The following is a 14,935-nucleotide window of genomic DNA, read 5'->3' as shown; positions in this document are numbered from 1 at the left end:
GGTGTGAGTGCGTGCTTGTGTCGGTACATGTGTCAATGCGCGTGTTGTTTATTTAGCCTGTACTTCTACAGGTCAGTCCCATTGAGATGGAAATCCTATAGCAGTCTTACAACCTGATGTATGGCATGTTGGATCAGTGTTAACAAAAATAGTGACTAGAATATTCGTCAAACAGCTATTTTTCAGTGGCAAGTGAAGAGACTATAACAGACTAAATAGACCCAGAAAAAACTATATCTAAACGAAAATCTTTTGTCATTTCAGTTGACTAAAATCTGACTGGACAATAGTTTTTTGGAGAGATTGAGAGCTTTTCAGTGATAAGCACAATTAATATTAGCAGTACAGATGCGCAGCGCAGTTCTGTTCAGCAGTGTTTAGGACGCTCCACACCCGCCACACAGCCTACATTAGCTAGTGAGCTGCAGGGGAGCAAGCAAAGAGTGTGGGCAGACAGGCTCCACTCCAGCCCCGCTTTCAATTATACACATTGCGCAGGCGACTCTCTTGCTTCACCTTAGCTAACCAGTCACCACCAGCCTTCTAGTTAGCTACCCTCTGCCTGGTTAAGAAACAGAAGCTGCTTCACGAAATTTAAAACAATAGTAGCATTGAGTTTAAGAGTAAAACATTAGTCTAGGTATGTTTTTCTCTCCCTTGAGTATAGAAAAGTAGTCTGTCTTTGATTTTTGTAGTCTCGCTCAACCCTCAGACTTTCCCCACTGCATTTCATAGCCAGATTCTGTAGCCAAGTCTCCCTCTTTTCCTCAGAGAAAACGGCTTGAGAGATTACCGTTCAAAAGACCAATAATACTGTTTCTTTCTTTCTATCGTGCATTGGTGGGCCGCATTTTACATTCATAAAGCATATCGCGGGCCATTCTACAACCAGGCTACTTGCATACTGGACCGTTAACCATTTTAGGCTACACCTTGTTCGGTCATGTTACCTCACTAGCTAGCTATAGCTAACAACCTGGGGCACGTACAGCAGGATGCAACGTTTTGGAACGTTCAGATAGAAATATGCTATGTTGAATAAGGAATAACCAATGACTGTATATATGAATGGACAAAGCCATTGATCATGTGACTCCATTCATTCCTATGTTAAGACTCTATAGCGCATTGAAGCCAAATGAAGTCGGTTAAGATGGCGTCTAATGGAGACATAACATGCGCAGTTTGAGCTATTCCAGGAAGTGACGTTGCAGGCTAGCTCAGTGATACCCCCTCTCATTGAGTAACTCAAATTGAAGGCAGACTGCCATTAGCAACTCAATTATCCCTATAACTTCTTCTGTGTGATTTAAAAATAATAATTGGTTCAAGGACATACATCTGGTGTATTAGAAACAATTATTGGTACCATGAATGTCTTCGGATTTTGTATTTATTTACACAAAGATTGACCACGAAGAGAAAGTATTCAAGCCCCTGAGTCAATACATGTTAGAATCACCTTTGGCAATGATTACAGCTGTGAGTCTTTCTGGGTAAGTCTCTAAGAGTTTGTACACCTGGATTGTACAATATTTGGCCATTATTCTTAAAAAGGTTACTCAAGCTCTGTCAAGGTGGTTGTTGATCATTGCTAGACAGCCATTTTCAATTCTTGTCATAGATTTTCAAGTCGATTTAAGTCAAAACTGTAATTAGGCCACTCAGGAACTATTCACTATCATGGGGGATCCTGTTTTCTGCTAACAATGCCTGAAGTACCGCGGTCGGCCTTAAACTTCTGTGACTTCAATGAGTGGGGGCAGTCGTTCTAACGTTGGCTCTATCTGCAACATTCAAGAAAGTTTTGCAACTGAACGTGGCCCTGCTAACATTACCAGTAGCCAATATGCAAACATTTGGTGGCACACAAAGAAAGTAAAAGAGATAGCAAACAATTTATTGACTAAATTCCTCTTGCCACTACACTATAACTGACTGGGTAAATAACTTTATTTTGAGTTAATGTGGACCCAGTGACTCAGCACTTGGACCAGGACTCCAGTGCTCGACCATTGGGAACTCGGACTCGAGCACAGGGGACTTGGGATTCGATTCGAACTCAAGGTTTAGTGACTCGACTACATCACTGGGCAAAAACCAGTCATTAGCTCTCGTTCTACTTTTGGACATCAATGTGGCTGCGGCGTCCGTGGAATGTTGATAGCAATGGCAATGATGTGACTGAGGTGCAACCCATACTACTTTGCGGCACCATCTGGTGATTGTGCTTCTCTCTCTGTCTCTCTCTCTGTCTCTCTCTCTCTCTCTCTCTCTCTCTCTCTCTCTCTCTCTCTCTCTCTCTGTCTCTGTCTCTGTCTCTGTCTCTGTCTCTGTCTCTGTCTCTGTCTCTGTCTCTGTCTCTGTCTCTGTCTCTGTCTCTGTCTCTGTCTCTCTCTCTGTCTCTCTGTGCTTGTATGTGTTGGTTTGTTTTGTATGTAATTTGCAATATCTATGTAGGCTGAATTAGGAATTTACATGGCCAGATAATTCTTATATATTCTTAGATATGTTTGTCATATTTATGGGCGAAGGATGTATCAACGAAGGATGTATCGACGAAGGACGTATCGACGAAGGATGGATGGGAATACTCACTGGTCTATCTGTTTGTCTCCTGTTCTCTTAGGCCCCCAAACCAGAATGCAAGAAGAGGAGGAAAAAGGAACCTGACATTGTGAGTACTACTGAATATTCTATACCATATCTCTACGCTTTGTAATGCATTTGATGGCTGTATCTTTATGGCAAACTGAGCTGAGCCCCTCTCACCCTCTGTAGGTTGAGGAGCACAATGGGCACATCTTCAAGTCCACCCAGTACAGCATCCCCACATACTGCGAGTACTGCTCCTCTCTTATCTGGATGATGGACCGGGCCTGTGTCTGCAAACGTGAGTTCACACACACACTTTAACTGTTCCACTCCACACCAAAAATTGTCAAAGACTCCAGTCACCCAAGTCATAGACTGTTCTCTCTGCTCCTGCACGGCAAGCGGTACCGGAGCGCCAAGTCTAGGTCCAAAAGGCTTCTTAACAGCTTCTACCCCCAAGCCATAAGACTACTGAACAATTAATCAAATGGCCACCTGGACTATTTGCATTTATTTAAATTTTTTTAATGTTAATCAATTTTTTACTTTAGTTTATTTAGTAAATATTTTCTTAACTCTATTTTCTTAAAACTGCATTGTTGGTTAAGGGCTTGTAAGTAAGCATTTCACGGTAAGGTCTACACGTGTTGTATTCGGCACATGTGACAAATAACATTTGATTTTATTTGATATACAGTGCCTTCAGAAAATATTCACACCCCTTGACTTTTTCCACATTTTGTTGTGTTAAAAGTGGGATTAAAATGGATTTAATTGTCTTTTTTTTTGTCAACAATCTACACAAAATACTCTAACGTCAAAATGGAAGAAATATGACATTTTTTAAAGAATTTATGGAAAAGAAAATACTCATATCTTGATTAGATAAGTATTGTTAGAATCACCTTTGGCAACGATTACAGCTGTGAGTCTTTCTGGGTAAGTTTCTAAGAGCTTTGTACACCTGGATTGTACAATATTTGGCCATTATTCTTTAAGACATTCTTCAAGCTCTGTCAAGGTGGTTGTTGATCATTGCTAGACAGCCATTTTCAAGTCTTGCCATAGATTTCCAAGTCGATTTAAGTTAACTGTAACTAGGCCGCTCAGGAACATTCAATGTCTTCTTGGTAAGCAACTCCAGTGTATATTTGTTCTTGTGATTTAGGTAATTGTCCTGCTGAAAGGTGAATTTGTCTCCCAGTGACTGTTGGAAAGCAGACTGAACCAGGAGGATTTTGGAGGATTTTGCCTGTGCTTAGTTCTTTTACATTTATTTTCACCCCCCCCCCCCACCCCCCCAAAAAAAACTCCCTAGTCCTTGCTGATGACAAGCATACCCGTAATATAATACAGCCACCGCCATGCTTGAAAATATGAAGAGTGGTACCAAGTGATGTGTTGTGTTGGATTTGCCACAAACATAACTCTTTGTATTCAGGACAATAAGTTAATTTCTTTGCAAAAAAATTTCCACTATTACTTTAGTGCCTTATTGCAAACAGAATCCATGTTTTGGAATATTAGTATTCTGTACAGGCTTCCTTCTTTTCACTCTGCCATTTATGTCAGTATTGTGGAGTAACTACTGTGCAATGTTGTTGATCCATCCTCAGTTTTCTCCTATCACAGCCATTAAACTCTGTAAATGTCACCATTAGCCTCATGTTGAAAATCCCTGAGTGATTTCCTTCCTCTCCGGCAACTGAGTTAGGAAGGGGCGCCTGTATCTTTGTAGTGACTGGGTGTATTGATACACTATCCAAAGTGTAAGTAATAACTGCACCATGCTCAAAGGGGATATTCAATGTCTGCTTATTTTTTTGCCCATCTACCAATAGGTGCCCTTCTTTGCGAACCATTGAAAAACCTCCCTGGTCTTTGTGGTTGAATCTGTGTTTGAAATTCACTGCTCAACTGAGGGACCTTACAGATAATTGTATGTGAGGAGTACAGAGATGGGGTAGTAATTTAAAAAGTCATGTTAAACACTGTTATTGCACACACTGAGTCCATACAACTTATTATGTGACCTGTTAAGCACATGTTTGCTCCTGAAATTATTTAGGCTTGCCATAACAAAAGGGTTGAATACTTATTGACTCGAGACATTTCAGCTTTTCATAATTCCACTTTGACATTAAGGGGTATTGTGTGTAGGCCAGTGACACAAAATCTCAATTTAATCCATTTTAAATTCAGGATGTAACACAACAAAATGTGTGAATACTTTCTGTTCCTTTGGTTGGATGGACAACATGTCAGTTCATTCTGTAAGAGCTCTGATAGGTTGGAGGACGTCCTCCGGAAGTCTTCATGATTACTGTGTAAGTCTATGGAAGGGTGTGAGAACCATGAGCCTCTTAGGTTTTGTATTGAAGTAAATGTACCCAGAGGAGGACGGAAAACACCTGTCCTCCGGCTACAGCATGGTGCTACCCTAGAAGGTGCTCTTAGACCATTACAAAACAGTGTGTTTTAATCAGTTATTTGGTTACGTGAATATATTTAGTCTAGTTTTATCTAAAAACTTTTGTAATGTTTCACTATTTAAATGTTTCTGAAATTCACTGAGTAGGATGGTCCTCCCCTTCCTCTGAGGAGGAGCCTCCACTGATATATACAAACACACACAGACTCCCACCGTTACACACACACACACACACACACACACACATCCTCTTCCTGTGCTGCCTCTTAAGTGTCTGTAATCAAATTGTATCCAGCTGTTCTCATAAATCTATCTTCTATCTCTATGCTTGTTGACTGACCAGGGTTGAGGTTGGACACGGAGTGTTGTTAGAACGTAATTTAAAGGTTAGGGGATACAGATTGCTTGTTGTTGACTGAAAAGCAGTTGGAGACTTAACATTGATAGAAGGTTGTGGAAGGGTAAGGGTATACAGATTGTGTCTGACTCTGTTGTGTCCTCTTCTGCAGTGTGTCGGTACGCCTGCCATAGAAAGTGCTGCTCTAGGATGACCACGAAATGTAGCAAAAAGGTAAGAGGCTATTTTATAGTGTGTGTATTTGTGTACATTATTAAGAATGGAAAGAAGGGATAGAGTATCAACCAAGAGACAATTCAGTACTTGCAGGGATGTTATAGTTCTTAAGGGGATAATCCACCCCAAACCACTAATTCCTATGATTAACAGTGTTTAAACAGTGTTAAATAACACTAATATGTGAAAACAGTGTTTTTTTGTGAACAAATGATTCATTTTGTCATTATAACAAGGTTGGTAGCAACGTGAAAATCGTTGGGGAAATCTGTTGCAGCTCAAGTCAACTACAAAACCCACAATGCGATGTTCTCTCTTTGGGCTGGCTGGCTAGCTATCTCTCTCTCTGGGCTGGCTATGGTCTCTCTGGGCTGGCTGGCTAGCTAGGTAGCTAGCTACAGTGCATAATTTGGCTCCTCTTAGTTTTGGACTGTTTCATTCCAGAACCTCTTTGCCAGGATCCGGTACTTCTCATGGCATGAAAAATAATGCTCGCTGTTTGCAATGTAAACATTTGAAAAAAGCGATCAGAGTTCATTCAAGTTGCCTCCTGCCACCTTAAAAAACGTAATGTGAAAGCGTAGATTTTCAGCCTGCGCCTGATAAGTATTGTTTAAGGTCTGGCCGGCTTGGGCTCATGGTTGGCACAACACTGTAACCTTGAGACCAACGTGTTGCCGTTACTGTAGTGAGAGAGAGAAGCGCGCTTGTAGTCTATCTCTCACAGAACTAGAATGAGTTGTACTTTCTATGATCTCCCTCCCTCTCTCTGCGCTGATAGACGTGATCCTGCAGCTCTCATCTCTCCAGCGCAGCACTTCATCATTTATTTCCTCATAGAATCATATCCGTGGGAACCGTGCTGCAGCACCTTTGATCAATTTTAATAAATGTGCCAAAGTTATAGAATTAGGCCTACTGCTGTCTGTTCAGAAATAAATGAAATAATTCTGAAAACTACACCAGGATTAGGCCTATAGGTCTAATGTAGCCACAGAGGATCAATAGCTTATTTTTTTTAATTGCCTAGCTGTGAATTGTGCGTAGCCCAATCACAAGGGGTCGGGAACGCGCTGCAAATCTGTCAGTGAACAGCATGCAGCCAAAACAGGCCTTTCGCAATATTTCAAATACAACGGCGGGAAAACACAGGTTGGAAAGCAAATGGCTCTTTCTGAAAGAGAAGACTTTCATCTGTCTGTAGGCTACCAAAATATTTTTGCAACTTGCAAATAGGCCTAGCGAACAGTAGCCTGTTGTACAAAGTAACACGAGAGAAAATAGGCTTTTTGGCATGAGTGCATCGGCCATCGCCGGCGAGTGAGCTGCACATCATTGACTGGAAACTGGAAAGCTTTTTTAGGACTATCATTTCCTCCTCATATTGTACAATATGCGTCTCCACACACCTAGGCTATTGATTGATTCACGAATGGCATGAAAAGGCTTTATTTCAAATGTATTTTTTCATATGTATTTTTTTAGGAGGTAGATCAGCTTTAATATTGCAGATAGATTGTAACTTCCATCAATGCAATTGTCTACATCACTTCCAATCCCCCATATATATTTCTTCGCAAATAGACAGTGCCTTACAAAAGTATTCATCCCCCTTGGCGTTTTTCCTATTTTGTAGCATTACAACCTGTAATTGAAATTGATTTTTATTTGGATTTCATGTAATGGACATACACAAAATAGTCTAAATTGGTGAAGTGAAATGAAAAAAATAACTTGTTTCAAAAAATTCTAAAAAATAAATAACGGAAAAGTGGTGCATGCATATGTATTCTCACCCCCTTTGCTATGAAGCCCCTAAATAAGATCTGGTGCAACCAATTACCTTCAGATAATACCTTCACATAATTAGTTAAATAAAGTCCACCTGTGTGCAATCTAAGTGTCACATGATCTGTCACATGATCTCAGTATATATACACCTGTTCTGAAAGGTCCCAGAGTCTGCAACACCACTAAGCAAAGGGCACCACCAAGCAAGCGGCACCATGAAGACCATGTTTGACGGTGGGGATGGTGTTCTTGGGGTCATAGGCAGCATTCCTCCTCCAAACACGGCGAGTTGAGTTGATGCCAAAGAGCTCGATTTTGGTCTCATCTGACCACAACATTTTCACCCAGTTCTCCTCTGAATCATTCAGATGTTCATTGGCAAACTTCAGACGGCCCTGTATATGTGCTTTCTTGAGCAGGGGGACCTTGCGGGCGCTGCAGGATTTCAGTCCTTCACGGCGTATTGTGTTACCAATTGTTTTCTTGGTGACTATGGTCCCAGCTGCCTTGAGATCATTGACAAGATCCTCCCGTGTAGTTCAGTGGTCCTCTGTAGCTCAGCTGGTAGAGCACAGCGCTTGTAACGCCAGGGTAGTGGGTTCTATCCCCGGGACCACCCATACACAAAAATGTATGCACGAATGATTAAGTCGCTTTGGATAAAAGCGTCTGCTAAATGGCATATTATTTATTATTATTTCTGGGCTGATTCCTCACCATTCTCATGATCATTGCAACTCCACGAGGTGAGATCTTGCATGGAGCCTCAGGCCGAGGGAGATTGACAGTTATTTTGTGTTTCTTCCATTTGCGAATAAACTGTTGTCACCTTCTCACCAAGCTGCTTGGCGATGGTCTTGTAGCCCATTCCAGCCTTGTGTAGGTCTACAATATTGTCCCTGACATCCTTGGAGAGCTCTTTGGTCTTGGCCATGGTGGAGAGTTTGGAATCTGATTGATCGATTGCTTCTGTGGACAGGTGTCTTTTATACAGGTAACAAGCTGAGATTAGGAGCACTCCCTTTAATTGTGTGCTCCTAATCTCAGCTCGTTACCCGTATAAAAGACACCTGGGAGCCAGAAATCTTTCTGATTGAGAGGGGGTCAAATACTTATTTCCCTCATTAAAATGCGAATCAATTTATAACATTTTTGACATGCGTTTTTCTGGATTTTTTTGTTGTTATTCTGTCTCTGACTGTTCAAATAAACCTACCATTAAAAATATAGACTGATCATTTCTTGTCAGTGGGCAAACGTACAAAATCAGCAGGGGATCAAATACTTTTTTCCCTCACTGTATATATACATACATACATACATACATACATACATACATACATACATGGTTGAAAAACGAGTTTTAATGACTCCAAACTAAGTGTTGAACTTCCGACTTCAACTATACATACATACAGTTTTTCAACCACTCCACAAATTTATTGTGTAGGTATGTCCAAACTTTTGACTAATACTATATATACACATCCTTTTTTAAAATATATTTTCCTTTATTACTTTCCAACCCCACCACCCCTCCCCTAATTGGAGTAAACTAGTGAACAACAACGCTTAGGCCTCTACTTCCAGCTTATACATACTATATACATTTTATTGACACAGTACATTTTTACAATAGTTCTATTTTGTTTGTTTTTACTCCTGAACTTCCTCTACCCTCAACCTCTCCAATCATTTTCATGATGTCCATCCGGTTTGCTTCTATATGCCATATCTTTCAAACTGTGCTCTTTCACAAAAGTTCTCAACCTATAACCTATATACCTATTATGGACACAGTATGTTTTACATTAGTTGTCTTGTTGTTATTAGTCCAAACCATCAGCTCCATTCAACCCATCCCATCTATCTCTTAACACCATCCATATTTGATTTCTATATGCCATATATTCTTCAACTGTACTGTGATGTTTCACAAAAGTTCTGAACCCTTCTATTCTCATTGTTTCTACAGATTGTAAATTGAAAATAAACATTTTTGCTAAAAGTATTATTATATTATTGATCGATTGACTATGACTTTTCAGATCACTCAGTAGTGCTATCTGCAGGGTTAGCTCCAGGTAAATATTGCAATCCTTTAGCCATTCCTGGACCTGTGACCAAAAACAAGCTACAAATGGTCAGAACCAAAACAAATGATCTAATGTTTCTGTCTCTTCGCAGCAAAATCTGCAGAGCTGGGAAGATTGTATGAAATGCATTTTTAAAAGGCCAAAAATTTTCTGGACCCTATAGGCTAACAATATTCGCCATGTTTTCAACTTCTGCAACCGCCATTACGCTACTGCTCTATGCCATTACGCAAATGCGATGATATGCAGGCATAACTTTATTATAACGTTACATTTTTTCATGCCTTCCGGTACCTCAGAGCCCACCAGGTCACCCCACTCTCACGCTCACTTTTTGTTCCAGCACCCCCTGATTTACAAATTAAGCACTGGCTAGCTAGCAAACGTAGCTACACACAATAAAACCAAAGTCAATATCAGCATGTGAAGTAGCTAGCTACAGCAGCTGTAAAATAGCCTAAACAAACTGTACTATCAATTTAGGAGTTTATCTCACCCAGTTCAACTTGCAGTTCCACTCTGCCCAGAGCGAGTGCAGAGTATGTTGCTATGGCAACAATGGCCCTTTCCCACACTTCCCACAGACACACAGGGCACATTGTGAGATGGTACTTGAAGGAGAAACTGAGTTGAATAATTTGGTACACTGTTTAGATTGAGCACGTCTAAGCGAAATCTATACTTTGTCATGATGATATAAAACGGATGGATGTGTTCTAGACATCTACTGGCTATTTTGGTGATCTGGAGTGCAGGTAATTGTTTTAAAAGCGTTATGAAATGTGATAGGGGATAACATACTATCTCCAGTGACGAGAACCATGTAGCTATGACGTGTTCCTACGGGATTTCCTGATTTGACAGACGGACCACTTAGAAGTTAAATCATGGGGAAATGTTTTTATTTACCCGCTGATAGAACATAGGCTTTAACCAAACTGACAGGAGTTTCATGATTTTTATTTCTGGGGGTGGATTATCCTTTTAAAATTAAAATAAAAGATGTAGAAGGAACTTTTGCGATTTTGGTCTTACAATGCAAATACTCATCAGGTATTTTATAGCGGTTTTAGCTGTTTGTGTCTATATGCATGTACTTCTCACCTTCTATTTCAATCGGTCCGTCCGTGTGTGTGTGCATGTATGTGTGTCCGTCCTTCCATCCGTGTGTATTTTTCTCTATCTGTGTGTGCCTCAATCAGTATGACCCGGAGCTGTCGTCCAGGCAGTTTGGCGTGGAGCTGTCTCGTCTGACCAGCGAGGAGAGGACAGTGCCCCTGGTGGTGGAGAAGCTCATCAACTACATTGAGATGCACGGCCTCTACACCGAGGGCATCTTCAGGAAGTCTGGCTCCACCAATAAGATCAAGGAGCTCCGGCTGGGGCTGGACACAGGTGTGATTGACAGGGTCCTGCTCCAGTTACCGGAGACTGTAGTGTTATGTTGTAAACAGGGGAGGGACAACAGATCTATGGTCAAGGCACTGTCTATAGGCTTTCTGTTTGGTTCATATAATGACAGGATACAGGGGGCTATGTTAGAAACTGTATGCCCTAGCATGAATATAGGCTGTTGACACAGGCTGTAATAGTAGTGGCAACATTTTTTGAACAAGTTGTCCTGACTCCATGCCCACGGTATTCACACTACCGGATTGAAAGCACTGTATCCGCAGCAAAGAGTTTAACAGTTGTAATGTTTACGCCAACTATAGTATTTAAGTCGTATTTATATTCAACAAAAATATAAACTCAACATGTGAAGTGTTGGTCCCATGTTTCATGAGCTGAAATAAAAGACCCCAGATATTTTCCATAGGCACAAAAAGCTAATTTCTCTCAAATATTGTACACACATTTCTTTACATTCCTGTTAGTGAGCATTTCTCCTTTTCCAAGACAATCTATCCACCTGACAGACATGGCATATCAATAAGCTGCTTAAACAGCATGATCATTACACAGGTGTACCTTGTGTTGGGGACAATAAAATACCACTCTAAAATGTGCAGTTTTGTCACACAACACAATGCCACAGATGTCTCAAGTTGAGGGAGTTTCTGACTGTAATAAAGGGCTTTTGTGGGGAACAACTCATTCTGATTGGCTGGACCTGGCTCCCCAGTGGATGGGCCTATGCCCTCCTAGGCACACCCATGGCTGCGCCACTGCCCAGTCATGTGAAATCCATAGATTAGGGCGTAATGAATTTATTTCAATTGACTGATTTCCTACTATGAACTGTAACTCAGTAAAATCTTTGAAATTGTTGCATTTATATTTTTGTTCAGTATAGTTGTAACTCACTCTCTATTTGTCTCCCATTGCCCTCCATCCAGATGTGAGCAGCATGAACTTGGATGACTACAACATCCACGTCATTGCCAGCGTGCTCAAACAGTGGCTCCGCGACCTGCCCAACCCTCTAATGACCTTTGAACTCTACGAGGAGTTCCTCCGAGCCATGGGTAAGAACTGGGGTCGGAAGTAACCACATTGGTATTTGTTACAATGTTATTGTGTAGTAATGGTTAAAGGTGGCCTCTGTACCAATTTATAGATGACTGAAGGTGTAGATATAATATAATAGATATGATTATGATATAATGGATGAAGGTATGTGCGCATAGAAATAGAAATACTAGAACAGACGGGTGGACCGGCGGCCATATTGACTGCACCCATAGGAGTAAAGCAGGAAGTAAGAGCAGGAAGTAATTGTATTTTTATGGTGTTGCGTCCCCCTTGCAGGCCAGCCAGACAAGCGGGAGGTGATCCGCGGGGTGTACTCTGTGATCGACCAGCTCAGCAGAACCCACCTGAGCACCCTGGAGCGCCTCATCTTCCACCTGGTCAGGTGAGTGGTCACGTGACCCCACAGGAAATATGATGTGGAGACTCACTGGATGCCTCCCGATTCTCCACCCTTCTTCCAAAGTGTGCTCTTAACTAACAGAAACTCCCTCCAGTCAATTCGCCAAGCCAATGCTTCTAAATCCATTAATGGGTGAGTGGGAGAAGGGTGGATAATTGGGAAGTTGTCATCCACTACAACCCAGTTTTGACATTGAATAAACTTTTTTCTGTACTTTATTGGGACCTCCTCTGATATATGCGTGTGTGATCTTCCAGGATCACTCTGCAAGAGGACACCAACCGTATGTCGGCCAACGCCCTGGCCATAGTTTTTGCCCCCTGCATACTCCGCTGCCCCGACACCATCGACCCCCTGCAGAGTGTCCAGGACATCGGGAAGACTACTGCGTAAGACTCAGTCATTATGTGCTTCTCAGGCTTGCCAGTCCTGGTTCTGGAAGGCTGTGTGTACAGTACGGCACTCTAGGACCAGAATCAACACACACACACACCACAAAAACCCATCATCGCTCGATAGTTGTGAGTGTGTATACAATGGAATTGACAACTGACACACCTCAATAGCTATAATTCATCAGATGAATGGCATATTATATTAAAATGAGTCAATGTGTTATTTCTATCGTGAATCCTGTTCCTATCAGACAGAATCAATTATAAAGTATAGACTGAGCAACAGGACAAGTCACCTTATTCACTGGTTGCTCATTCTGTCTGTCCTCCTTTAGGTGTGTGGAGCTGATCATCGGAGAACAGATGAATAAGTACAGGGCCAGACTGAAGGACATCAACAGTCTGGAGTTTGCTGAGAACAAGGCCAAGAGCAGACTGACACACATCAGGAGGTCCATGGTAAGGCACCAGGACACCAGGGGTCGTGTTCATTAGGCATAAAATAATTGGAGGGACTACCTGGACTTGTCCAATAAGAAACGCTCATTTTCATTTCCGTTGCAAAACATTAATCTTTAGCCCTTAGTTCCTCTCACCGGATGCAACGTTCTCCAACATTCTCAATCTCCATGCCCATTTTAGCCATGATTTCGGCCATGACTTCATGGGTCATGATTTCAGTTAATCTCCAAAAGTATTTCACTTTACCACCATATGAAAGTTAATTTGAGTGCAATTGGATCTAATAAAAAATTGGCCTACCCTCCATTTCCTTCTAATACCACCATGTAGTTTTTAAGCTTCAGCCCTAACCCTGTTCTCTCCTTTCCCCCTCACCTCACCCCACCCCAGAAACCTGTACTAATCGCTGTTAGGTTTATTGGCATAACCCGCACAGCCACCCCGGTATGTATTCCTAGTATATACTCACACCCAGTCCTGTCAGACCATTTGTCTGTGGTGCTGTCAATCAACCAGTCGTGTCAGCCCATTTGTCTGTGGCGCTGTCAGTCAGCACGTCGGCACCACCCTCATGCTGTCCGTCAAGTCCACATTGCTATCTCTTCCCTCCCTCTTTCTCTCTTCCCTTCTCTTCATTCTCCATTTCTCTATAAACTGAGTGTTCAAAACATTAGGAACACCTTCCTAATATTGAGTTGCACCCCTTTTGGCCTCAGAACAGCCTCAATTCATCAGGGCATGGAAAGCGTTCCACAGGGGTGCTGGCCCATGTTGACTCCAATCCGTCCCACAGTTGTCAAGTTGGCTGGATCTCCTTTGGGTGGTGGACCATTCTTGATACACATGGGAAACTGTTGAGCATGAAAAACCCTACTACCATACCCCGTTCAAAGGCACTTAAATATTTTGTTTTGTCAGTTCACCCTCTGAATGGCACACATACACAATCCATGTCTCAATTGTCTCAAGGCTTAAAAAAACCTTCTTTAACCTGTCTCCTCCCCTTCATCTACACTGATTGAAGTGGATTTAACAAGTGACATCAATAAGGGATCATAGCTTTCACCTGGTCAGTCTATGTAATGGAAAGAGCAGGTGTTCCTAATGTTTTGTACACTCAGTGTATATCTCTTGTCCACAGAAGATTGTATTTGTGTCTACCAAAGTCGGCCAACTGATATTCTCAGCTTGTCACTTATCCTGTCATTGCTGACGCCATTGATTTGTCATACATTTGTAATAAATATCAACCTTTTATTATTTCTTAATTGAAACAGTTTTATGATTCATTCATGACTATCAATGGTCATTACTCGGTCATGTGAGAGAAATGAGAGCAGTGGTTCCTCCATTGTATAGATAGGGCAGTGCTTAGATTATGTTACACAATGGGTAGATTTAATCCTGAATGCTGATTGGTTAAAAGCGCATTCCAGCCGGTGTCTATTCCACAAATTACCACCGGCTAAATCTATGACATTAAAAATGCCTATTTACTCTGTTCCATCTGACTGCGCAATCCACTGTCTCATCAGCCCAGCCAGACAATTTATAAACTTCATCTCCACTATAAATAGCATCTAGACATTATCTCACATTTGTTTTAGACTAACATTTAGTTTTCAACAGCTGAGATTTGTATAAACCTTGCAGTCAGTCTCGCCGACATTTGCAACATTGTTTCAATATTCAAATTAGATCTCCAGCTGTCCCATA

General features: G+C 41.5%; 1 protein-coding gene across 6 annotated transcripts in view; it reads left to right on the top strand.

Annotated features, from left to right (window-relative positions):
- myo9ab (myosin IXAb) overlaps positions 1-14,935 on the top strand; it is a 214,860-nt gene that overhangs the window by 193,693 nt on the left and 6,232 nt on the right. For 5 of the 6 annotated variants that reach the window (XM_045227171.1, XM_045227170.1, XM_045227172.1 and 2 more), the window contains 9 exons: positions 2,630-2,677; positions 2,782-2,893; positions 5,536-5,597; positions 10,690-10,882; positions 11,827-11,955; positions 12,239-12,344; positions 12,620-12,751; positions 13,093-13,216; positions 13,610-13,663. In XM_045227171.1, the coding sequence (XP_045083106.1) occupies positions 2,630-2,677; positions 2,782-2,893; positions 5,536-5,597; positions 10,690-10,882; positions 11,827-11,955; positions 12,239-12,344; positions 12,620-12,751; positions 13,093-13,216; positions 13,610-13,663 (960 nt within the window). The remainder of the gene's footprint in view (positions 1-2,629; positions 2,678-2,781; positions 2,894-5,535; positions 5,598-10,689; positions 10,883-11,826; positions 11,956-12,238; positions 12,345-12,619; positions 12,752-13,092; positions 13,217-13,609; positions 13,664-14,935) is intronic. The other variant, XM_045227169.1, reaches the window with a different exon arrangement.

Source organism: Coregonus clupeaformis, chromosome 19 (assembly GCF_020615455.1).
Source record: "Coregonus clupeaformis isolate EN_2021a chromosome 19, ASM2061545v1, whole genome shotgun sequence".
Classification (NCBI taxonomy): domain Eukaryota; kingdom Metazoa; phylum Chordata; class Actinopteri; order Salmoniformes; family Salmonidae; genus Coregonus; species Coregonus clupeaformis.
This window is presented reverse-complemented; position numbering and strand designations above follow the sequence as displayed.